Source organism: Panthera pardus, unplaced genomic scaffold, assembly GCF_024362965.1.
Source record: "Panthera pardus isolate Hobbes unplaced genomic scaffold, ASM2436296v1 HiC_scaffold_25, whole genome shotgun sequence".
In the NCBI taxonomy this organism is placed as follows: Eukaryota; Metazoa; Chordata; class Mammalia; order Carnivora; family Felidae; genus Panthera; species Panthera pardus.
Window position 1 is genome coordinate 89,268,958 of NW_026526821.1, and position 27,506 is coordinate 89,296,463.

Sequence of the window (27,506 nt, forward strand, 5' to 3'; positions counted from 1 at the left end):
CATACTATAGGCAAACAACTGTGTAAACACATAAGACAGTGAGAAAGGACACATAGGAAATAGATTAAAATGTTAATAGTTATCTTTGAGTGGTAGGACTTTGTCTTTTTTACTTTTATGTGTTTCCTTTCTTAAAAAATGTGTTAAATATATTGAATTGGAGGTAATTAGCATGTCTACATTATTGGGTATTTAATTCATGAGCATGGTATATACATTCATCTATTCATAGTTTTCAGTGAAGAAATCTTTATTTACATTTATTCATTAGATATTTGATATTATATTTTTCTTTCATGACACTGTATGTAGTATTTTTCCTATGTGGTTTTGCTGGTGTATAGAAACACAATTGTGTTTTTTAATACCGATGTTGTGCGCAGTGACTGTGCTAATAAATTCACTATTATTCCTACCAGTTTAAATTTTATGGCAATAATCACGTGAAAAGATTCTAAACATAATTACTGGGGAAATGCAAATGTTTACCATAATGATATGCCATTACACACCCACCAAATAGCTAAAATTAACTAACAACAACAAAACTATACCAATTTTTATGTATTTTCTTAAAATTGGGAATTTATACTTCTATAATTGAAACTTTATTTTGAAAAGAAGAAATTTATTTTGAAGATCTTTCACATAGAAGTGAATTAGACATATTTTCTATGACTCTGGGGGACAGAATAAGACCATAAGACCAGTAGTAAGGGGTTAACAATTTGGGGTTCAATATAAGATAAAGTGGGTTTTAGTTAGAGCCATCTGTACATGGACTAGATTGCTAAAAAACTGATCTCAATGAAACCTACCCCTACCACTCTATTTTTAAAAAATTTTTTTATGTTTATTTATTTTTGAGACCGAGAGAGACAGAGCATGAATGGGGGAGGGTCAGAGAGAGAGGGAGACACAGAATCTGAAGCAGGCTCCAGGCTCTGAGCTGTCAGCACAGAGCTGACGCGGGGCTCGAACTCACGGACTGCGAGATCATGACCTGAGCCGAAGTCGGACACTTAACCCACTGAGCCACCCAGGCGCCCCCCTACCACTCTATTTAAACTGCATCTTGCCCTGGTTTCCCTAGTAGTCCTACTAATAATCCTCAGCATTTTCTAATTTCTTTTTCATGTAACTTATAATTTATTAAAATAATAAATAATTTACTTATTTAATGTGTTATTACTGTATATCTCCTTCCTCTAGAATGCTAGCTCTTCTTGAAGGCAGAGATTTTTTGTTTTAGTTCATATATGCCAAGGATCCTTTTTTTTTTTTTAAGTTTATTTATTTGTTTGTTTATTTTTAAATAGAACGAGCACAAGTGGCAGGGGTGGGGAGAATCTTGAGCAGGCTGCATGCTCTGTGTGGAGCCCAACACGAGACTCAATCCTATGACCTTGGGATCATGATCTGAGCCAAAATCAAGAACCATACACTCAACCGAGCCACCCAGGCAGACCTGAAGTTTATTTTTTTAGGTCATCTCTACACCCAGTATGGAGCTCAAACTCACAACCCTGAGATCAAGAGTTGCATGCTCTTCCAACTGAGCCAGCCCGGTGCCCTGATACATGCCACAAATCTTGTACGCTGCATGGCACATTAAAGGCACTCAATATTTGTTCAGTGAAGTTTAACAAATCTTCTTATTAATTGTTCTCATCTTTATCTCCTTAGCCCAGCCTTCACTGTTGCCATATAAGCCTCCTGGTAGTACCAGGATGTACTATGTTCCACAATTAAAACAGATTCCTTCTTATCTGGATTCCAGATCAGATACCACCATTGAGAGCTCTCACTCAGGTAATCTGCATAAATTAAGCAAATTTTTATTTTTTGAAATTTTATTTGTGGTTTAGCTGGTTAATTCTAGAATGACATGTGAAAATTCAGTGATATTTAAGCCTTTAATGAAATATGGAGCTTTTCATGAGCCAGTCTATGGTTCAGAAAAGTAAGTTATTTGGCAAGATGTATTTAATGAAGAAAATTGTATGGATAATTGTTTGTTTGGTTTGGTGGACTCCTTTTCAGACAAAGGTTTCCAGGTTTTCTCTGTTCACAGTGCCCTTAGTGTTTTGGTGATTTTTTTTTCTCATTATTATATGGAATGCATGTAAAAACAAGAAGTATTTTTAGAAACAGCTATAAGTTTATTAGGACATAAATATTTGCTGTTTTGATTTAGCAACTTAATAAAAATATTAGGTATTTCCTTTTGGTTTTGGGTTTTGAAAGAAAATATTTTACTTTGTTCATAAATAACCACAGTTATTTACTAATGAGATATGTGCAGCTATTAGAACACTTGTACAACTTTTCAAACCTTGATATGAAATTGAACACAACCACAGTTATTTGCTGCTTTTACTATAGAAACCCAAAAATCTAGCTTTGCAAAGATACAACATCATTGAAAGGAATATGGCATTGTCTAATATGGAAATTTAATGTTTATTTGTTTTGTGAAAGAGAGAGCATGAGTGGGGGGCGGGGGAGGGGGCAGAGAGAGAGGGAAAGAAAGAAAGAATCCCAAGCAGGTTCCGCACTACCAGCGTAGAGTCTCACATGGGGCTCAAACCCACGAACTGTGAGATTATGACCAGAGCCAAAATCAAGAGTCAGATGCTTAACCACCTGAGCCTCCCGGGCGCCCCTAGTATTGAAAATCGAAAGTACTTTGAGCTAGTAGTTTGTGTAGTGTACACTAGATACCAGGTATTAGTGTTGTTTCTGTAGAGTTTTAAAATATCCCACAGCACCCCTGTGAGATCACCACCGGCAAATTGCAGATTTAGAAGATGAGTAGCACCCCATGCAGGAACTCAGTAAATATTTCCTGTGGGGATTTTAAGATAAGGATACTGAATTGGTGTGGTGTGGGGTCTGGATTGATGGGATAACATTTTGAGATGACTTGGTTCAGTTCAGATATAATTTTTTTTTCCACAATTTGCCAATAGACATCTTTATATGTATAAGAATTGTACATGACAAATTTTCCCTAGTCTTAGGCATATTTTTTGGTTAACTTTAAGAGGACGGAACAAGTATCTAATGGTAACGAAAAGCACCTGGTATAACTGCTTCTAATTCCCCACTATGGTGCTACTAAAAAAAAAAAAAGACCAACAAAAATGCTCTTATTACCAAATGTTAAGATTAATTATTAAGCCTATAACCAGAAACTGGAAGAAATTTTCACTATATGCAAGGCTCTGACACTTGGGGCACCTAGGTGGTTCAGTCAATTGAGCATCTGACTCTTGAGTTTAGCTTGGATCATGATCCCAGGGTAGTGGGATCGAGTCCTGCATCTCGCTTTGTGCTGAGCATGGAGCCTGCTTTAGATTCTCTCTACCCCCTCTGCCCGTCTCCCCTGCTCATGCACTCTCTTATAAAATAAAAAAAAAATAATAATAATAAATAAAAAGTAAAATAATAAAAATAAAAACACACTTAGTGGGGATTTATTCCTGGGTTGCAAGGATGGTTCAGTATTTTCAAATGAATCAACACAGTACATCTGATCTTTTTCAATGGATACACAGAAAGCATTTGATAAAGTACAACATCCATTCATGATTTAAAAACAAATCCCTCAATAAAGTAAGTTTAGATTAAGCATACCTCAACATAATAAAATCATATTTGAAAAATGCACAGTTAGCATCATCCTAAGTGGGGAAAAACAGAGGGCTTTTCCTCTAGGGTTAGGAATAAGACAGGGCTGTCCACTCTCACCACTTATATTCAACATACTATTGGAAGTCCTAGTCATAGCAATCAGACAACTAAAAGAAATAAAAGGCATCCAAATCACCAAGGAAGAAGTAAAACGTTCACTGTTTGCAGATGATGTGATACTATATATAGAAAACCCAAAAGGCCCCACCAAAAAACTGCTAGAACTGATAAATGAATTCAGTAAAGTTGCAGGATACAAAATCAACATTCAGAAATTGTTGAATTTCTATACACCAATTATGAAGCAGCAGAAAGAAATTAAGGAAGCAGTCTCATTTACAATTGCACCAAAAACAATAAAATACCTAGGAATAAACCTAACCAAAGAGATGAAAGACTTGTACTCTGAAAAATATAGAATACTGATGAACGAAATTAAAGATGACACAAAGAAATGGAAAGACATTCCATGCTCATGGATTGAAAGAACAAATATTGTTAAAATGTCTATACTACCCTAAGCAGTCTACACATTTAATGCAATGCTTCTGAAAATACCCACAGCATTTTTCACAGAGCTTGAACAAACAATCCTAAAATTTATATGGAACCACAAAAGACCCCCGAATAGCCAAAACAACCTTGAAAAAGAAAAAACTGGAGACATCACAATTCCAGACTTCAAATTATATTACAAAGCAATAGTAATCAAAACAGTATGGTCCTAGCACAAAAATAAACCTATAGATCAGTGGAGCAGAATAGAAAACCCAGAAATGAACCCACAATTATATGGTCAGTTAATCTTCGACAAAGCAGGAAAGAATATCCAATGGAAAAAAGACAGTCTGTTCAACAATGGTGTTGGGAAAACTGGACAGCATACAAAAGAATGAAACTGGACCACTTTCTTACACCATACACAAAGATAAAGTCAAAATAGATTAAAGACCTAAATGTGAGGCGTGAAACCATAATCCTAGACAAGAACACAGGCAATAACTTCTTTTGACTTCAATTATAGCACTTTCTTTCTAGATATGTCTCTGAGACAAGGGAAACAAATTCAAAAATAAACTATTGGGACTTTGTCAAAGTAAAAAACTTCTGGACAGGGAAGGAAACAATCAATAAAGCTAAAAGGCAACCTATGGAATAGGAGAAGATATTTGCAAATGACATCTGATAAAGGGTTAGTATCCAAAGTATATAAAGAACTTATAAAACCCATTACCTTAATAATGACTAATCCAGTTAAAAAATGGGCACTATATCGCCCCCCACTCATGTTCTCTCTCTCTCAAAAACTAAAAAGTAAAAATGGGCAGAATATATGAGTTAGACATTTTTCCAAAGAAGACATCCAGATAGCAAACAGATACATGAAAAGATCCTCAATGTCATTGATTATCAGGGAAATGCAAATCAGAACTACAATGAGAGATCACATCACACCTGTTAGAATAGCTAAAATCAACAACACAAGAAACAACAGGTGTTGTCAAGGATGTGGAGAAAGGTGAACCCTCATGCACATTTGGTGAGAATGCAAACTGGTGTAGTCACTCTGGAAAACCATATGGAGGTGCCTCAAAAAGTGAAAAATAGAACTACTCTATGATCTAGTAATTGCACTACTGGGTGTTTACCCAAAGTATACAAAAATACTAACTCAAAGTTACACATGCATATGCGTCCTGGTGTATCTACACCAGTACTATCTACCATAGCCAAATTGTGGAAACAGTCCAAGTGTCCATCATTTGATGAATGGATAAAGAAGAGGATGTGTATATACACATATATACAATGGAACATTACTCAGCCATAAAAGAGAATGAAATCTTGTCATTTGAAATGACATGGATGGAGCTAGAGAGTATTATGCTAAGCAAAATAAATCAGAGAAAGACAAATACCATATGATTTCATTTATGTGGAAATTAAGAAACAAAACAAATGAGCAAAGGGAAGAAGAAGAGAGAGAGGCAAATCAAGAAACAGACTCTTAACTAGAGAACAAACTGATGGTTACCAGAGGGGAAAGGGGTGGGGGGATGGGTTCAATAGGTGATGGGGAGTGCACTTGTTGTGATGAGCACTGGGTAACGTATGTAAGTGTTGAATTACTATATTGTATCCTGAAACTCCTATTACACTGGATATTAACTGGAATTTAAATACAAACTTTAAAAAAATAGCACACTTAATGGAAAACACATACACACACACATAATGGCTACCAGCAAGAAAACAATTGGACAGGAAAACTTTGATCAGTCTTTTACTTTCAGGCCCCAGGTCAGAAGATGGAATGTCTACCAATAAAAATCTGATCTGATGTCTTTTTTTGAGGCCCATAGTGTCCTGCTATTTGTTTATGCCCCTCTTTCATATAGTTGGAGACATTAATTTTAAGAAATATTGGACAATGGTGGGAGGAGAAAATAATTCAGTGATGGTACATTGTGTCCTGAGAAATATTGTCCCTGTGAGTAAAGTACTGAATACATCAATAAGACAACAGGAGATCTAATAACTATATTATACTTGAGATTATAATTTTCATGTTCTCTATCTGTTCTCAGAGTGAGAAAGTCGATAGTAGGAAAATCCTTTCTTAAACGGTAGAGCTACTCTAGGATGAAAGCCTAGGAATTATTCTAATAGCTGTTGTCAATTAATATATCATGCATCAGTAGATACAAGAAAGATCCACTTAGCATTTTGGGCCAAGGGCAAGTCATATACCATTACTGGCAAATATATGGGCCAAATAGATTTTTCCTTAACTGAGAATGAATAAACATTTGAATTAATTAAATCCATAAAATATAAATAAGATAAAGGTAACAACTCCCCAAAGAAGAGATAGTTGTTAGACATTTACTTATTATGCCCAGTAACATTCTTAAGATTCCTAAGTAGAACAGGATTCTATTTATAATAGATAGTAAGTTCTGAGACCTGACTTTTTTTTGGTAAGCAATTTTATTCCTTATACCCGTGCTCATTATAGACATTCAAATATTTATATATTAATAATCATGGTCAATAGGAGCAAAAAGCTATGGGGAGAGAACTGGTTGGAACATTTTAAAGGAAGTGGGGCATTATAGCAGGGAAAAGGTTAAAGACCTAAGAATTTGTCTCTTGATAAAAGCAACAAAAAATTGGCAAAACTTTTCAGAAAACTTTTTCAAAACTTGCCCTAATCTCATCCCCAGACTGAGTTCTGTAATAACCTTGAAAAGTATCAGCCTGCTTTCCCAGGACTAGAGGGGACAGAACAGAGCTAGACCTGTTTCAAAACTTCATTCCCAAAGAATTGTCAATATTTGATCTGTCATTCAAAAGACTTGTCCTTATTTAATCTCATTCAGAGATATTCATTTGTTGTAAAAAGCCTGTGTGTGTGTGTGTATGTGTGTGCGTGCGCATGCATGTGCACATGCTTGGGATGCAAGAATGTTTATAGGCAAGTGTTTTAATGTTATAATTCCTGATGCAAACAATAGAGTAACCAAAAGCTTAAACGTAAAACCAGGGATTTATGCCCATAGATGTTTAAAAGCTTTGACATATTCCTGGGACTCTAGAGGAGTGTCCATGTGCATATAGCTGTGTGTATTCTCAGGAAAGACCTGAAAAGACCCTACCCTTTACCTACAGCTCCCCTTGAGTCTCTGTGCAAGAAGAAAAGGAAGGCTAAGGCAGAGTTGACAACTGCATAGCTCAAAGTTGAAGGTATACCCTGACATGCACACAAAGTCCCTTTGTAAATCTCCCATATTTACTGGTTCTAGGTGTTTGAGGATGTCTCAGTCTAGGCATTAACTGACCACCAAGCTATTTGAGTAGAAACTTCAATAGATTTTACATAATTTGTTCAGAAAAGTTACTTTAAAAAAAAAAAACATAAAGCAACAACAGCAAACTTTGGGAAGTGGATAGAATCTGATTTCCAGGATTACCAATTTTATTATTTAAGATGTTTCATTTTCAACAAAAAAATACAAGCTATGGAAATTAAAACCAAAAAAAATACGGTTTATACACAAGAAAAATAACAGTTTAGAAACTGTCTGGGAAATTCCAGACATTAGACTTAACTAAAGACTTAACTACTTAAAGTATGTTTGAAGAGCTAAATGAAACTATATCAAAGAACTAAAGGAAAGTATGAGAACAGTGTCTTAATCAAATAGAGAATTTCAATGAAAAGTTAGAAATTACAAAAAAAGAGAGCCAAATAGAAACTCTGGAGCTAAAAAGCACAGAAGATACAATTAAAAATTCACTAGAGGAGCTCAGCAGGCAGAAGAAAGAATCAGTGAACGTCCAGTGTGAGAAACAGAAAGAATAAAGAATGAAGAAAGAGGAACGGAATCTTAGAATCCTCTGGAACACCACCAGGAGTACTATTTTATACATAATAGGAGTTACAGAAGGAGAGAAAAAAAAAATGGGATTGAAAGAATATTTGGAGAAAAACTTCCCAAATTTTATGGTTACTATGAATGTGTACATCTGATGAACTGAAGGAAATCCAAGCAGGATAAATTTAAAAATATCCACATTTAGACACACCATAATCAAACTGTTAAAAATATAAAGAGAATGTTAAAACCAGCAAAAGAGAAGTTACTTATTGTGTACAAAAGATCCTCAATAAGATTAATAGCTGATTTCTCATCAGAAACTTTGGAGGCCAAAAGGCATTGCAATCACATATTCAAAGAACTGAAAGAAAAAAAAAATGTATCAACCAAGAATTCTGTATTTGGCAGAACTGCCCTTCAAAAATGGAGAAATTAAGACATTTCCAGATAAACTGAGTTGATTGCTAGCATGCTGACCTATGGGAAACACTAAGGGATTCATCAGGATGAAATGAGTAGACATGAGACAGTAACCTGAATCCATATGAAAAAATAAAGAGTGCTGGTAAAGATAACTACATAGGTTAACTATAAAAGTATAAACATATTTTTGTTTCTAATTCCATTTTCTTTCATATGATTTCAAAGACATGCATAGAGCAATAATAATAATTCTTATTTTATAAAAACGTATAGAGATATAACTTGTGGAAATAACAGCATAAAGAAAGGAGGAGAGAGAGCTATACAGTAGAAAAGTTTTTATATACTGTTGAAATTCAGTTTTAACCCAAATAGATTGTTAATTTATATTAAAACATGGGTGGCAATTCCAAGAACAACCACTAAGAAAAATAGCTAAAAATATATATAGTAAAAGTGTCACCATAGGAATTAAAATGCTACACTAGTAAATATCTATTTAACACCAAAAAAAATGTATTAGTAGAGAAACTGAGGAACAAAAAAGACATAATACTAGAGAAAAAAGTAGAAAAATAGCAGACCTAAATCCTCCATTATCTGCAACTGCATTAAATGTAAATGAAGGTTATACTCCCATTAAAAAGGCAGAGATTGGCAAGGTAGATAAAAAGACATCCAACTCTGTATGCTGTCTACAGAAAATTTTATTTAGTTTCAAAGACAAACTGGCTGAAAGTTAAGAGATATAAAAGGATATGTCATGTAAACAGTAACCAAAGAGGGCTAGAGTGTCTATTATTAGACATTATAGACTTTAAAATTTATTAGTAAAGACAAAGTTCATTTTGTAATGATAAAAGCATTAATAAATCAAGAAGATAAAGAAATTATAAATGTATATGCACCTAACAACAGAGTCCCAAATACATAAAGAAAACTGGAAGAATTAAGAGAGAAAGAAAGAAAGAAAGAAAGAGAAAAGAAAAGAAAGAAAAACACCTGATGCTATTAAAGGGAGAAATACACAATTCAAGCCAGTTGAAAAGTCACATATTGTATAATTCCATTTATATGAAATGTCCAGAACAAGGAAATCCATATAGACAGAATGTAGATTAGTGGTTGCCAGCAGCTGTGTGAGAGGGGGAAATGGAGGGTAATTGCTAATGTGTCTATTTCTTTTGGGGGTGACAAAAATGTTCTGGAATTAGATAGCAGTGGTGGTTGTAAATACACTAAAAATTACTCGTTTGTACACTTGTTAACTTTGTGGATTTTATGTTATTTGAATTGTATCATCAATTTTTTTTATTATTTATTTTTAATGTTTATTTTGAGAGAGCGAGCAAGCAAGCCAGTGGAGATGGGCAGAGAGAGAGGGAGATACAGAATCTGAAGCAGGATCCAGGCTCTGAGCTGTCAGGCTTCATGACCTGAGCCAAAGTTGGACACTCAACCAACTGAACCACCCAGGCACCCCTATTTTTAATTTATTCTTTAAATGTTTGTTTATTTTGAGAAAAAGAGAGCACATGAGCTGGAGGGGCAGAGAGGCAGAGCAGGAATCCCAAGCAGGTTCTGCACTGTCAGGCTCTGTATTGTAGCTTGATCTCACAAACCATGCACAAGGCTTGATCTCACTAACCATGAGATCATGACCTGATCCAGAATCGAGAGTTGGGTGCTTAATCGACTGAGCCACCCAGACACCCCTATATCTCAATTTTTTAAAAGGGAGGGGTAGGGAGTTGCCAGGGAAGATGGCAGAGTAGGAGGATCCTACTCACCTCATCTCACAGATACACCTCGATAACATTTACATCAGTGTAAATAACCCAGAAAACGACCCAAAGACTGGCAGAGCAGATGCTCCACAGCTAATTGTAGTGAAGAGGTCACAAGAAAAATGGCAGGAAGAGCAGAGAGAATCAGGGACCAAACTGATCTACAAGACTGACCATGAGAGGAAGGGACACCACAAGCACAGAGAAGGGAAAAGAACAGATTCCACACCAGGCACCCCTGGCACAGGGGACCTGCTCTGGGAAGATAAATCCCCATAATATTTGGCTTTGAAAACCAGAGGGGCTAGCGACGCCTGGGTGGCTCAGTTAGTTAAGCATCCTACCTCGGCTCAGGTCATGATTTCACAGTTCGTGAGTTTGAGCCCCGTGTCAGGCTCTGTGCTGACAGCTTAAAGCCTGGAGCCTACTTCAGATTGTGTGTCCCCACCCCCCCCCCCCCCCACCTCTCTCTGCCCCTTCCCTCCTCACGTGCTCTCTCTCTCTCTCAAAAATAAACATTAAAAATTTTTTTAAAAAAAGATAAAACCAGAGGGGCTTAACTTTTAACTTCTTAAGTTTTTTCAGTCTGTAGGACTTAACACCAGGAACTTGTGCATGGTCTACACTTAACGTATTATCATGATGGAATTTGAAATGGAAGATGGGAACAATGTGGCCAGATACTTACTTCATCAGGTGCTCAGAAGCAGGCACAGTGATTTGTTGCAAGCCAGGAGGGAAAAGTGCACTCTGGTGGATTCACTGAACAGACAGAATGTCAGTTTCAACATAGTGCCTTAAGGAACCCTCCAGAGTGATTTCCACCCTGTATGGTTTTTCATCTTATATGCTAACTTTAAACTCTAAATTCCATTTAAAATTTATCTCGAATTGAGTGAAAAAAATAGATAAGAAACTATGTACATTGCAGTCCCAGTATGTGTTCATTCCAAAGCATGTATAACCAAAGTTGGTTTTTTGTTTTTTTTTCTTAAGGTGACAAAAAGCTTTCATTTCACATTCATTTTTTTTATTCAACCAAAAATTATTAAAGCTCTTACCGTGTTCCTGCGAGATACTATACTAGGTGCTACATTTACAGTAGTGTGCAGAATGAACATGCTCCGTAAGATTGTGGAGTGTGTGGAATGTTGTTATAGTTAGTAAATAAATAGACCACAAATAAGTACATAATTACAAATAATAAGTGTTAAGAAAATAAAGTAGAATTGGAAGAGAATAATTGGAACAGAGTTTTAGGAGCTCCTGAAAGCCTTTCCAAGGAAAAAACTTGAGAGACAAGATTTAGAGGGTAAAGGCAGGTTAAGTGGGCAGAGAGTGGGGAATGACAGTGTTCTGCCCAGAGGGAGCAGTCTGGGAAAAACTCCTGAAAGAGGAGAGAGTTGGATGCATTTGACAGATGAGAATTTAGTGTGGTTTGAGCAGAATAGTGACTAGATATGGTTAGATAGGTAAGTCCAAGATCATGCAGGGTCTTGTAAACCATATTAAAACATTTGAATTTTATTCTGGTAGACAACTGTGGTTTCATTTACATTTGTAAGATTTATTTGGCTGCTAGATAAAATTTATCACTTCATGGGTCAGAAGACAGGGAGCCAACTCTAGAAGTGGAAGCAAGGACAGCAGTAGTTAGACTGCTGAGTAGTGACTGTTGAGTTGGTTTACACATTTAAGGTTGTTTGTAAGGGTGCCGTGTAGAAGGTGGCACTGTTCACATCATATAGACAGACATACAGTATTTTTTATGAAAATACACAGGTGGGCCTGAAGGTTTGAGTTCTGGAGCAGTGTTAACTCTCTTCCTGCCCCAGACAAAAATCTATACTTACACACCCTGCAGCTGTGCGTGGATGCCAGAAAATACAAGTGCACATACGCTTGTTGGCATATACACATGCATCAGGCTACACTGTCTTTCAACTGCTCTCAGCTCCACTGAGTTGATTGTCTTGCTCATCTACCCACTGCTTTCCGGGACTACCTGACTGTGGTGAACCTGACACAGTCACCTTTCTTGGAGAACCAAGGGTGCTGCTGAAGAGTATGCATGTGCTTGCTGCTGGTGATGTATGTTGTCTGGTATCTGGAAGTATTTGTGAGGAGAATGATCCCATGTGCAATTGTTACATTATGCCATAAAATATAATATCTTAATTTTTTAATTAAGGAAGGGACACCTTTTTCTAATTTCTTCAAAAGATGCTGTAAGGGCTAGCTATGTCCTGAATGCTAGAATCTGAATCTCAGAAGAAAGGTCCCAGCAGAGATAATATATTTGTTGGTCATCAGCATGTAGATAGGTAGTATTCCATCCATTGGTAGCTGATGAGTTCACTCAGGAAGAGAAGAGTTCTGACCCCTTGAGGAACTCCAGCATTGAGAGATTTGGTAGTAGTAGGGATACTGAGGATTTGCAAGAGACATGGGGAGCAAATAAGAGAAAGTGATGCCACAGAAGTTGAGAAAAGCGTAATTTAATCTGTACATATGACCCAGAAGACTTAGTAGGGTCCTTGCAATCTATCCTTAAAAAATCCTCATGACTTACTTATATTTGCACCGTACTAATGAGACTGCTTTCTCATCTCTTACTGGCATATATATTTTAGGTACTCAGAAAATGCATGAAGTGCAGAATCCCAGATTAGAAAGAAAAAACATTTTTATAGAAGATCCTGTTCTAGTTGCTAAAAACTCTCGTATGTCCAGAGATATTCGTCACCTCTTTTTTGTGGCATCAATGAACTTCTCTTACCAGTGGACATGGGAATATTGAAATGTATTTTAAAAAAATAAAAATTACCTTCAAATCTTGTATTTATCACACAAGATTTTCCTTTGAATGTTTTCTATGTTGTATTACCATCAGATTAATCTTCCTAAAACATAGCTGATTACATTTTCCCTTTATTAGAAATGTACAATGATGTTGCATTTCATATACAAAGAGTACAGTTTGTACTCTTTAGCTTGGGATTCCATACCCTGCTGAATTTTGTCCCAAACAATTATGTTTTAATATTTCCCACCATTTTCTTTAATATATTGTATGTATATTTTATAATTGTATGATCTGGCCTGACCCTAAAGTGACTGTGGTTCTTATATACTCTTTGCTTTCCTGCCTTCTTGTCTTTGCTCATGTTTCACCTCTGCCTAAAATGTCTTTCTTCCTTCCTCTGCATATTTCAAAAAGCCTACTTATTTTTCAGGTTACAGTCTATAATATTCTCCTCTCTTTGAAAATCTTCCTGACTGGAAATTGTCTCTCTTCTGAACTGATACTCTATATATCTTCTGTCATTTGCTTCTCCACCTTATATTGTTGCAATTTATTGTACATGTCTGACATCCCCTTCTGATCACACTGCAACACTCCTATTGTGTCTTTTTAATAGAAGCAGTTTAAGAGGTAAGTTTTTTGTCTCTGTTCAACTTCATGTCTATATATTTGTTAATTGTACTACTTTCCCACTTTGCTGTAGGATCCAATGATGCCATCGCTCCAGACTTCCCAGCTGAGGTGCTAGGCACCAGGGATGATGACCTGTCCATCCCTGCTGACACTAAACATAAAGAGGGGATCTACAGTAAGAGGGCCGTGGCTAAGCCATCCTTCCCAGTGGGGAAAAACCCCCCTCAGAAAGATAATGCAGGTAACTGTATTCACTTTTTATATTTTGTGGCCTTTTTTTTTCCTGGTCATCCAAAATGAGAATATTTTCCAGTCTTCATCTTATTTCTGGTGTTATGCAAACTTTTCTGTTAGCTGTTTTATTGGGTGTGTATAAGAAGGTAAAATATTTATGAAATCTTTCAAAATGCTTCACAGGCTTCTTAAAACTATAAGCTGTATTTTCACTGTGGGAAATAAAATAGATTGCAACTTTTGGAATAAAAAAATATCCAATCAGGTATATTTTACAAACTGAAATCCAGAAAATCTTGATTAAATTTGCCTCATGAATTTATCTGTCAGATGGTACAAACTAATATTTTCATAGGTTGGAAGTATATGGCTCACATGGTATTTTAAATTCTTTTCATTTTGCTGCTGACATTTAAAGATAAGATTTAGGTCTTCCCTGGAAAAATCAGAATATCTGGTTGCCCTCAGCTTGCATTCCTTCATGGCAATGATCACCTGCCCCTGAGTCATGGCTGTTACTTGCGGAGAAGATGTACATTCTGCTGTTTGCTTTAATTCTCCACACTTCTCAGAGCCAGTCTGCTTCATTCATCTACCTTATCTGTCTGGTCACTGTGGCTATTTGAATTTTCAATTTTATCCCCAGATAAAGGCCTTACTATTTTATAAAAGCTTTTAATATTTAGGGACCTGCTTGATTTTTTTTTTCCTCTGCATCCTTGATACTATACTTCTTTAGTTGATACATGGTAGTATTTATTAAATGGAGACTCCAGGGGCCACTAAAAATTCTGCATGTGTAACTGTGTTGCTTTGTTCATTTACAGTTTTTTATTCCTTTGCATAGCTATTAGCCAAATAGGTGCTACTGATCCCAGGGCAGATTTTAAGCATAGGGTAGTTCTATGTTCCAGTTTGGGCATGTTTTGTTTTTTTGTTTGCCTATTTGTTTTAATGTTTATTTTTGAGAGAGAGAGGGCACATGCACGTTGTGTGCTCACGAGCAAGCAGGAGAGAGGAAGAGAGAGGGTGACAGACGATCCAAAGCAGGCTCCACGCTGACAGCAGAGAGCCCGATGTGGGGCTCGAACTCTTGAACCACTAGATCATGACCTTAGCTGAAGTCAGACACTTAACCAACTGAGCCACCAAGGGTGCCCCGTGTATTGTGGATAATACATGCAATATAGTAAAAACATCAGAAACATCAGAGATGGATAAACTCTAAATTCAGCGTAAAGGTTGCTGCTGAAAAGGCAGAGAATGGTATCACTAAGGCTTTACAACAGGAAATCATATCTGTAATATTTCTTAAGCTCTTTGGGAGACACATTATGTTATGTCTTTAGTAATGTCCACTGCTTTTCTGATTTTTTTGTTGTTGTTGAAAAATATCCATACTTAGCAATAAGAGATGTATCTCTTTTCAGCCCACTGTAAAAACATATAACCTTGGAGTACCTGGTTGGTTCATTTGGTTGAGCATCCAACTCTTGATTTTGGCTCAGGTCATGATCCCAGGGTCATGGGATCGAGCCCCACATTTGACTCTGCAGTGAACATGGATCTGGCCTAAGATTCTCTCTCCCTCTCTCTCGCCCTCTCTCTCTCTCCCCCTCTGCCCCTTTCAGAGCCCACTCATGCGTACTGTCTCTCTCTAAAATAAAATGGGGCGCCTGGGTAGCTTAGTTGGTTAAGTATCTGACTCTTGGTTTTGGCTCAGGTCATGATCTCATGGTTTGTGGGTTCAAGCCCCATGTGGGGCTCTACACTGACAGTGCAGAACACCCAGGTGGGATTCTCTCTCTCTCTCTGCTCTCTCCTCCCTCCCTCTCTCTTTCTCTAAAAAATAAACATTTAAAAATAAGATAGTTTAAAAAATATATAAACGTTATTAACTGTATGATGACTGTTATCCTAGTTGTTGCATTGGTGATTTTAATATATTTAGTAACACTGTTTTATACTTGGGTTTTCTCATATAATAAAAAAGAAAAGAGCTGATTAAAAAAGACCAATAAGATAGATAAATCTCTAGCAAGTATGACCAAGAAAGAAAGTAGAAAGTATTAGACAATTTTAAAAGGATATAATTTCAGGAGATCTTAAAAAATCATATGAGTATTATACATAAAATCTAAATGGTGCTTTTCTAGATGCTTTTCTAGGATTATATGAAATATCAAAATTGCCTCAACAAAGTGACAAAAACTTGGAATAGACCAAAGAACTCAAAAGTGGAGTTCAAATTTACTTTTCTACTTTGAAAAAATACCTGATCTTTTTTTTTAACTGTTGTGTCAAATCAGCAAAGAACAGATTTAATTTAAAATGGTATTTTACTTAAACCATCGTCGTATACAGAAAAATATGGAAAACTTTCCAATTCATATTGTAAACCCACCATAATTGTCATAGCTTTTATATGGTGGGGCCTAGGAGATGCTTTTTTTCTTGATGTATGAAGAGGTTTGGGTTTTTGTTTGAGGCTTATTTTTTTGAATGGGGGGTTACTTGTCTATTGTGTTTATTGTCTTTTCCTTTGTCCTGTTGTCTTTTCACATGATGTCATTATTCCAGATGCCGAAGTTCAAGTTTCTGTCAGTGGGGATGAGAGCCTTTCAGACAAAAACCAGAAAAAGGAGATCTACAGTAAAAAGGCAGTGGCTAAGGCTGCCCAACCTGAAGAGAAAGAATTCTTGGAGACAGCCACTGCAGGTAACTAACTGGATTATCTGCATATTATTTTCTTCTAGCCTTCTAAAATGAGTATAAACAGCCAAGTATTCTCTATTCCCTTGCTGTCTTCAACTTTCCTCTGTGTTGCTCATATGTGAAATAGGATATTAGCTGCAAGTTTCTGGTATAGATTAACTGGTGAAATTAACATTTTTTAAAGCTCTTTAAGATATTTCTGGAGAACTTTGGAAAGATAGTACACAAGTTAATCTCATTGCCAGAAATTCACTTAATGGACTTTTAAAAACTTCACTGATAAAAAAAAAATTAGTTCTAGGAGATGCTCACTCTCTAATACCATTGTTGTACGTAAACCTTTTATTCTTTAGGAATTCAGCTTGTTTACTTCTACCTACCTATCCTGTTAATTTAGTTCAATGGGATTATGCTAATTAAAAATGCCTATAATAGTGTGTTTAAGTTAGGATTCATTTTGGCTCTGAGAGATGAAAACAAAAACAAAATAGCATTGGCTTAAAAGAACACAGGGAATTTTTTCTCTTTCTTGTAAACATCCAGATATAGACATCCATGGATGACCTGGTACTCCACTGTATCAAGGAACAAAGCTCTGTCTCTCCTGTTGTTTCAACACTTTTAGCCTCCATTCTCATATGGTAGCCATCAGGTCCATATTCCAGCCAACAGAAAACAGAAAGGAAGAAACGAAAAGAAAAACATATATTCCTTCTTTTAAATATTTCTGAAAAGTTACACGTACCATTCCCCTTCCATTCTATTGGCCAGACTTAGTCACACGCTCACATCAAGCTGTGTTGCCAGGGTGGCTGGGAAATATAATCTTTATTCTGGTAACCGTATGCCCAATTAAACCAAGTTTCTATTTTAAAAAACAAAAACAAAAACAAAAATCTTCATTTTAACATTTAAAAAAAAGAATCACATGTTCATTCTGAAGCTTTTCCAGACTTGGCCACCCAGTAAGATACACACAGCCTCTCAGGTACTTGGAAGGTTATTCACAGCTCTTTAAGTGATCACGTAAGAACAAAGCGGTCACTTTCCCATAGCCAGACCCTGACTTCATCTTCCACAAGGACGCCTTACTCAAAACAGGCTGTGGGGTAGCTGCAATTCAACCTTGCCCCCATATTATGAAACCAGTGAAGTTAGCACAGGTCTTGTGGCTTCTTTCATTTCAGAGTGTCATCTTTACTGAAGTAAAACTTTCTGAATAGGAGACCAAAGTACTACCTGCTCAGCAAAAAAAAAAAAAATCTGTAATGCTCTAGATTGGAGGCAGGCAGTCAGCAATAAGATGAATGTCAGTAGCTGGTTCTTGACAGATTCTACAGCAGCCCTGGCATCATAGGGATTTCTCTCCCTGAGAGGTTCCTTTTTTTTTTTTTTAAAGTAATCTCTACACCCAGTGTGGGGCTTGAATTTACAAACCTGAAATCAAGAGTCACATGTTCTACCAGCTGAGCCACTCAGGCACTCTTCGCTGTAAGGTTCTTAAGATGGAAAGATTCAAAGTTGAATCTTTGCTTTTTTTGGCTACTAGATGGTTTTGATGAATTTGCTGTGATCCAGGAGTGTTCAGGTACTTTTTTGAGAATCAGGCTTTGGCTAGAGTTATGCTTTAGCTGCCTAGAAAAGAAGTCCCTGACTCCCCGTGGTACAAAGTCAGGGAATGTGAATTCAGCTCATGGGTTGTTGTTTTTTTATAGATCTCTTGGTATGTGTTTGTCTCAGCAGGCGGCTTCCCAACTAGAAATTTATAGCAAAGAACCCCAAGGCTCCAGAGATTCACCTTCTCAGCATGCATTCAGCCTTTAATCATCTCAGGGGGCAAGTAGTCCATGGTGCCACAGTGGGTGGTTCTGGAGGATGAGGCCATATACCGTAATATACCGTAATCTTAAATTCTCAGTTCGTTTAAGGAGCAGGTTCTCTGGCTTAATGTCTCCATGAAAACTCTCTTTAAACTATGGTAAGACAGGGCATTTGCGAATACTGTGGTCTAAGAGTTGCAGTCCTCTGCTCATCAGACTGACAGTTCGTGAGGTTCTCCATAGACAAGTCCAAGGGGTACATATTCTAGAATTAGGTAAATTCTGGTGGCATCATGGGAGTAACCATATAGTCTGAAAATACTTGGATATCTAAGGTGGGATTGGATTTGTACTTCTCAACTGATGCTTACCTCTTACTTCTTCAGTTGAGCTTTAAATAATACTTCAAGAGCCAGGATAAACTTGCTTTTTCTTTCCCCAAATAAACATTTAGGGAAAGTTTCTTTTACCCAGCAGGCGGCCAAATCAAAATCTTCCAAAGCCCATTGTTTTTCTGATTCTTTGTTTTTCTGTTTTGATGCCAGTTCCTTTTCAGAATTGTTTCCAAGGGCTGATGGCTAGGGCTGCTCTTTAGTAACCTAGGGACAGGACTAGGGACACTGGTTGCCTGCAATTGCTTCTGCCTCGGATTCTAAACCAGTATATGGCTGCAGATGGATTTTGTGCTCATGAAGGCACTCACTGGGAGGAATATGAAGGACACAAGATCCACCGAGTCTTGCCACTCTGTTGTCAGAGATTTATTTTGGAGGAAAGGAAAATGGATTTCAGAGGACAGCTGGTAGTCTCTGCCACGACTGTAAATAGAAACATTTTGGAGCATAATTAGCCACTTCTTTTTTTGTGTATTGCTTTTTTTCACAAGTTATGTTGTGTTCTGGGCAATACTTCAAAATTTTACCCCCCTTTTTGCTGTTGCTAAATGAATGTTCCAGAAATAGATCACGTTAATCTCATAATCAAAAAGTTTTCATTGTCCTTAAGAGTAAAATCTAAACCCTTTTACCACACTCTTTCAGAACAGTATAATCAACTACCAAACAACTTTTCAGACACCTCTTTTCTTTATAAATTCTATGCTCAAATAAACCATATACTTGCTCTGTTTCTTAGATGTTCAGTTGCTTTCCTGACTTTATTGTTTTTATATGTAGTTACCTTTGCCTAAAATGCCTTTCTTTTTCTATCTCAATGTGTATTCTAACACATTCTCAAATCAGTATTTTATTTTAGAGTTCTTTCGTGATCCTCCTAGCTAGAGGTAGTTTCTCTTCCTTTAAGTACATATATTTCTTTATCTGTCTTTCTCTTATGCTATAATTCTCTTATTTTGTATGACAGTTGTTTTTGTATATTTTTAAACTCCAATTTGGATTAAGAGTTTCTAAACACATTTCTAAATGGTCTTTTTATTTTTTTCTAAAATATCAGTAACAGTGCCTTTCACATATTAGATGCTTGAGAGGCATTTAAAAATATTTTTTGTCAACTTCCAGGTCTGGATACTGTGTTAATTTACCTCTCTTAGGTTCTAGTGGTGCTGCTGCTGCAGAGCCCTCAGCTCGACTACAAAACATAAAGATTGAAAGTCCAGCAGACACTGAAGCCATTAAACAGAATGAGGAGATCCATAGTAAGAGGACAGTTCCTAAGGAAGCCTGGACAGAAGATCAAGAATCCTTGCAGATAGATATTGCAGGTAATGAGATTGTGGCAGGGGAGTTGCGGGGAGGACGAGGAGGAGTGACAGAGAATGAGAGAGAGACAGAGCCTGTGTCTGTGTGTTTCCATTTTATTCTGATAATATTGCCTCATGATTTAAATAGAGATCCATTTTTCCTTTTCTTTTCTTTTTTTTCTTTTTCTTTTTTTCTTTTCTTTTTTTTTTTTTTTTTTGCTTTCTCATGAAAATCACATCAGTGCTATGTGTGTTAGATGTATATATTGATTTGTAAGATAATTGTTACCATTGGGAAAAGAAGTTGTGAACTTAGAAACAGGATCACAAACAAATACTTTAAGGCTGATAGTACTAGAAATCAAGGATCATGTCTCATTACTGAAATAGGGAAAACCTAAAATCTGAAGGCATTCCAGAAGACTGTGATAAAGACGGAAAGAGCCTCAATACAAACTTTTAAAAAATTACAGTAAAAAAGAGCCAGGATCAGATTTATGTTTACCCATGCTCCCCTATTTCTTTTTCTTTGTTTTTTTTTGTTTGTTTGTTTGTTTTGTTTTTTTTTAATTCAAGTTAGTTAACATACAGTGTTGGTTTTAGGAGTAGAACCCAGTGACTCCTCACTTAAATATAACTCCTAGTGCTCATCCCAACAAGTGCCCTCCTCAATGTCCGTCACCCATTTAGCCCAGCCTGCCACCCATATCCCCTCCAGCAACCCTCAGTTTGTTCTCTGTATTAAAGAGTCTCTTAGGGTTTGCCTTCCTCTCTTTTTTATCTTATTTTTTTTACCCATGGCCCCCTATTTCTAACATAAAAGAATATATAGAACATAAGTTCTTTATAGATTTTGGATGCTAACTTTTATCCGAAATCTTATTTGCAAATATCATTTCCTATTTCGTTGGTTGCCTTTTAGTTTTGCTGATTATTTCCTTCACTGTGCAGAACCTTTTTATCTTGATGAGGTCCCAGTAGTTCATGTTTGCTTTTGTTTGCCTTGCCTCGGGAGACATGTCAAGTAAGAAGTTGCTGCGTCCTAGGTCAGTGAGGCTCTCTGTTTTCTCCTGTAGGGTTTTGATGGTTTCCTATCTTACACTTAGGTCTTTTATCCATTTTGAGTTATTTTTGTCTATGGTGTAAGAAAGTGGTCCAGGTTCATTCTTCTGCACGTTGCTGTCTAGTTTTCCCAAACCATTTGCTAAAGAGACTGTATTTTTTCCATTGGATATTCTTTCCTGCTTTGTCAAAAATTAGTTGGCCATACATTTGTAGGTCCATTTCTGGGTTCTCTATTTTGTTCCATTGATCTCTGTGTCATTTTTTGATGATTACAGCTTCGTAATATAGGCTAAAGTCCAGAATTGTGATGCTTCCAGCTTTGGTTTTCTTTTTCAACATTACTTTGGCTATTTGGGGTCTATTTTGGTTCTATACAAATTTTAGAATTGTTTGTTCAAGCTCTGAAGAATGCTGGTGTTATTTTGATAGGGATTGAATGTGTAGATTGCTTTGGGTGGTATCGACATTTTAACAATATGTATTCTTCCAATCCATGAGCATCAAATGTTTTTCCATTTCTTTGTGTCTTCACTTTCTTTCATAAGCTTTATAAGTTACAGTATTTAAAATTATAAAAGTTACTTCTAAAAGAGTTAATCAAACTACAAAACATCCAAACTATTTAGAAAAATGCTAAGAGTAACAGGAAAATAAAGGGAGGAAAAAAGAAAAAAGTAAGTTTGTAACAAAAGAAAATACCATAAAATCAATAATGGAAGACATATATAAGACAATATAAACATTTATGGGATAAATTGATCTATTAAAAAAAAAACTTCTCAAATTAGGTTAAAAAACAAGCTGAGTTCCATGCTATATAGCATACACATTGAAAATAAAATGACACAGAATGGTTGAAAATAAAGGAAAACTAGATATATATTAAAAAAAATACGGAGACATGATATTAATATAGACAACACCCAGACTGTTGCAGGAATTAAGGAGGAATATTTTTTTTGATATAATTTATTGTCAAGTTGGCTAACATAGAGTGTATACGGTATGTTCTTGGTTTTGGGGGTGGATTCCCATGATTCATCGCTTACATACAACACCCAGTGCTCATTCCACCAAGTGCCCTCCTCAATACCCATCACCCATTTTCCCTCTCCCCTGCACCCCCAATCAACCCTCAGTTTGTTCTCTGTATTTAAGAGTCTCTTATGGTTTGCCTCCCTCCCTCTCTTAAGGAGGAGTATTTTTATACTGATTTGCAATCCACAAAGAGGCTATTACACATAACTCTTTAACCATGAATTAGCATAAAAATATATGTAACATGAGAAAAAGATGCTTAACTGGGGAAAAGGAATTTTGCTTGGCGATGGGAGGAATGCAGAACAGACCATACACTAGCAGAAAACTCTAGAGAACCTTTAAGGAGAAATGGACAATACAGAATAGCAGTAGAGAAGTTGAATATACATCCTTGGCTCATGAGAGATCATAGAAATGAAATTATTTATAAAAAGTATAGTTGAAAATACATCCTGGAATAATGCAAATAATGAGGTTGATCATAGATATGTAGAAATGTTTCTATGCCTTAAAAAAACTTTAAAACTTTTCAATTGCCCATAGAACATTTATAAAAAGCTTTATTGACATATAATGCACATACGGTACGGGTCACCCATTTAAAGTATGCAGTTCAGTGGTTTTTACCCTATTCTTAGGAATGTGCAGCCATCAACACAGTTGATTTTAGAGTGTTTTCATCACCTCAGGAACAAATCCTATACTCTTAGCTATCATCCCCTCTACCTCCTCATCACCTACCACTGATCTACTTTGTCTCCGTAGATTTTTCTATTCTGGACCTTAATACAATAATTAATTATTATGGAATCATGTAAAGCTTAGCTGGTGTTTTTAGGTTCATATAAGTAATAAAATGTATCAAAAATTTATCCATTTTAGTGGCTGAATAATATTCCATTGTATGTATATGCCACTTTTTGTTTTCAATATATGAAATTTATTGTCAAATTGGTTTCCATACAACACCCAGTGCTCATTCCAAAAGGTGCCCTCCTCAATACCCATCACCCACCCTCTCCTCCCTCCCACCCGCCATCAACCCTCAGTCTGTTCTCAGTTTTTAAGAGTCTCTTATGCTTTGGCTCTCTCCCACTCTAACCTTTTTTTCTTTTTCCTTCCCCTCCCCCATGGGTTTCTGTTAAGTTTCTCAGGATCCACATAAGAGTGAAACCGTATGGTATCTGTCTTTCTCTGTATGGCTTATTTCACTTAGCATAACACTCTCCAGTTCCATCCACGTTGCTACAAAGGGCCATATTTCATTCTTTCTCATTGCCACGTAGTACTCCATTGTGTATATAAACCACAATTTCTTTATCCATTCATCAGTTGATGGACATTTAGGCTCTTTTCATAATTTGGCTGTTGTTGAGAGAGCTGCTATAAACATTGGGGTACAAGTGCCCCTATGCATCAGTATTCCTGTATCTCTTGGGTAAATTCCTAGCAGTGCTACTGCTGGGTCATAGGGGAGGTCTATTTTTAATTTTTTGAGGAACCTCCACACTGTTTTCCAGAGCGGCTGCACTAATTTGCGTTCCCACCAACAGTGCAAGAGGGTTCCCATTTCTCCGCATCCTCTCCAGCATCTATAGTCTCCTGATTTGTTTATTTTGGCCACTCTGACTGTAGTGAGGTGATATCTGAGTGTGGTTTTGATTTGTATTTCACTGATGAGGAGCGACGTTGAGCATCTTTTCATGTGCCTGTTGGCCATCTGGATGTCTTCTTTAGAGAAGTGTCTATTCATGTTTTCTGCCCATTTCCTCACTGGGTTATTTGTTTTTCGGGTGTGGAGTTTGGTGAACTCTTTATAGATTTTGGATACTAGCCCTTTGTCCGATATGTCATTTGCAAATATATTTTCCCATTCCATTGGTTGCCTTTTAGTTTTGTTGGTTGTTTCCTTTGCTGTGCAGAAGCTTTTTATCTTCATAAGGTCCCAGTAGTTCATTTTTACTTTTAATTCCCTTGCCTTTGGGGATGTGTCAAGTAAGAGAGTGCTACGGCTGAGGTCAGAGAGGTCTTTTCCTGCTTTCTCCTCTAGGGTTTTAATGGTTTCCTGTCTCACATTCAGGTCCTTTATCCATTTTGAATTTATTTTTGTGAATGGTGTGAGAAAGTGGTCTAGTTTCAATCTTCTGCATGTTGCTGTCCAGTTCTCCCAGCACCATTTGTTAAAGAGACTGTCTCTTTTCCATTGGATATTCTTTCCTGCTTTGTCAAAGATTAGTTTGCCATACTTTTGTGGGTCTAGTTCTGGGGTTTCCATTCTATTCCATTGGTCTATGTGTCTGTTTTTGTGCCAATACCATGCTGTCTTGATGAGTACAGCTTTGTAGGAGAGGCTAAAGTCAGGGGTTGTGATGCATCCTGCTTTGGTCTTCTTCAAAATTACTTTGGCTATTCAGGGCCTTTTGTGGTTCCATATGAATTTTAGGATTGCTTGTTCTAGCTTCGAGAAGAATGCTGGTGCAATTTTGATTGGGATTCAATTGAATGTGTAGATAGCTTTGGGTAGTATTGACATTTTGACAATATTTATTCTTCCAGTCCATGATCATGGAATGTTTTTCCATTTCTTTATATCTTCTTCAATTTCCTTCATAAGCTTTCTATAGTTTTCAGCATACAGATCTTTTACATCTTTGGTTAAATTTATGCGTAGGTATTTTATGCTTCTTGGTGCAATTGTGAATGGGATCAGTTTCTTTATTTGTCTTTCTGTTGCTTCATGGTTAGTGTATAAGAGTACAACTGATTTCTGTACATTAATTTTGTATGCTGCAACTTTGCTAAATTCATGTATCAGTTCTAGCAGACTTTTGATGGAGTCTATCGGGTTTTGCATGTATAAGATCACGTCATCTGCAAAAAGTGAAAGCTTAACTTCATCTTTGCCAATTTTGATACCTTTGATTTCCTTTTGTTGTCTGGATTGCTAATGCTAGCACTTCCAACACTATGTTAAACAACAATGGTGAGAGTGGACATCCCTGTCGTGTTCCTGATCTCAGGGAAAAAGCTCTCAGTTTTTCCCCATTGAGGATGATGTTAGCTGTGGGCTTTTCATAAATGGCTTTTATGATGTTTAAGTATGTTCCTTCTATCCCGACTTTCTCGAGGGTTTTTATTAAGAAAAGTTGCTGAATTTTGTCAAATGCGTTTTCTGCATCGATTGACAGGATCGTATGGTTCTTATCTTTTCTTTTATTAATGTGATGTATCACGTTGATTGATTTGCGAATGTTGAACCAGCCCTGCATCCCAGGAATGAATCCCATTTGATCATGGTGAATAATTCTTTTTATATGCTGTTGAATTCGATTTGCTAGTATCTTATTGAGAATTTTGCATCCATACTCATCAGGGATACTGGCCTGTAGTTCTCTTTTTTTACTGGGTCTCTGTCTGGTTTAGGAATCAAAGTAACACTGGCTTCATAGAATGAGTCTGGAAGTTTTCCTTCCCTTTCTATTTTTTGGAATAGCTTGAGAAGGATAGGTATTATCTCTGCTTTAAACGTCTGGTAGAACTCCCCTGGGAAGCCGTCTGGTCCTGGACTCTTGTTTGTTGGGAGAGTTTTGATAACTGATTCAATTTCTTCACTGGTTATGGGTCTGTTCAAGCTTTCTATTTCTTGCTGTTTGAGTTTTGGAAGTGTGTGGGTGTTTAGGAATTTCTCCATTTCTTCCAGGTTGTCCAGTTTGTTGGCATATAATTTTTCATAGTATTCCCTGATAATTGCTTGTATCTCTGAGGGACTGGTTGTAATAATTCCATTTTCATTCATGATTTTATCTATTTGGGTCATCTCCCTTTTCTTTTTGAGAAGCCTGGCTAGAGGTTTATCAATTTTGTTTATTTTTTCAAAAACCAACTCTTGGTTTCGTTGATCTGCTCTACAATTTTTTTAGATTCTGTATTGTTTATTTCTGCTCTGATCTTTATTATTTCTCTTCTTCTTCTGGGTTTAGGCTGTCTTTGCTGTTCTGCTTCTATTTCCTTTAGGTGTGCTGTTAGATTTTGTATTGGGGATTTTTCTTGTTTCTTGAGATAGGCCTGGATTGCAATGTATTTTCCTCTCAGGACTGCCTTCTCTGCATCCCAAAGCCTTTGGATGGTAGTATTTTCATTTTCATTTGTTTCCATATATTTTTTAATTTCTTCTCTAATTGCCTGGTTGACCCACTCATTCTTTAGTAGGGTGTTCTTTAACCTCCATGCTTTTGGAGGTTTTCCAGACTTTTTCCTGTGGTTGATTTCAAGCTTCATAGCATTGTGGTCTGAAAGTATGCATGGTATGATCTCAATTCTTGTATACTTATGAAGGGCTGTTTTGTGACCCAGTATGTGATCTATCTTGGAGAAGGTTCCATGTGCACTTGAAAAGAAAGTATATTCTGTTGCTTTGTGATGCAGAGTTGTAAATATATCTGTCAAGTCCATCTAATCCAATGTATCATTCAGGGCCCTTGTTTCTTTACTGACCATGTGTCTAGATGATCTATCCATTTCTGTAAGTGGAGTGTTAAAGTCCCCTGCAGTTACCACATTCTTATCAATAAGGTTGCTTATGTTTGTGAGTAATTGTTTTATATATTTGGGGGCTCCCGTATTCGTGCATAGACATTTATAATTGTTAGCTCTTCCTGATGGATAGACCCTGTAATTATTATATAATGCCCTTCTTCATTTCTTGTTACAACCTTTAATTTGAAGTCTAGTTTGTCTGATATAAGTATGGCTACTCCAGCTTTCTTTTGACTTCCAGTAGCATGATAAATAGGTCTCCATCCCCTCACTTTCAATCTGAAGGTGTCCTCAGGTCTAAAATGAGTCTCTTGTAGACAGCAAATAGATGGGTCTTGTTTTTTTATCCATTCTGATACCCTATGTCTTTTGGTTGGTGCATTTAGTCCATTAATGTTCAGTGTTATTATAGAAAGATACGGGTTTAGAGTTGTTGTGATGTCTGTAGGTTTCATGCTTGGAGCGATGTCTCTGGTACTTTGTCTCACAGGATCCCCTTAGGATCTCTTGTAGGGCTGGTTTAGTGGTGATGAATTCCTTCAGTTTTTGTTTGTTTGGGAAGACCTTTATCTCTCCTTCTATTCTAAATGACAGACTTGCTGGATAAAGGATTCTCGGCTGCATATTTTTTTTGTTCATCACATTGAAGATTTCCTGCCATTCCTTTTT

General features: G+C 36.6%; 1 protein-coding gene across 5 annotated transcripts in view; it reads left to right on the plus strand.

Annotated features, from left to right (window-relative positions):
* The window catches only part of ALMS1 (ALMS1 centrosome and basal body associated protein), a 216,879-nt gene that overhangs the window by 126,389 nt on the left and 62,984 nt on the right, over window positions 1-27,506 (plus strand). For all 5 annotated transcript variants that reach the window (XM_053890824.1, XM_053890826.1, XM_053890825.1 and 2 more), the window contains 4 exons: window positions 1,687-1,812; window positions 13,798-13,968; window positions 16,542-16,679; window positions 20,046-20,216. In XM_053890824.1, the coding sequence (XP_053746799.1) occupies window positions 1,687-1,812; window positions 13,798-13,968; window positions 16,542-16,679; window positions 20,046-20,216 (606 nt within the window). The remainder of the gene's footprint in view (window positions 1-1,686; window positions 1,813-13,797; window positions 13,969-16,541; window positions 16,680-20,045; window positions 20,217-27,506) is intronic.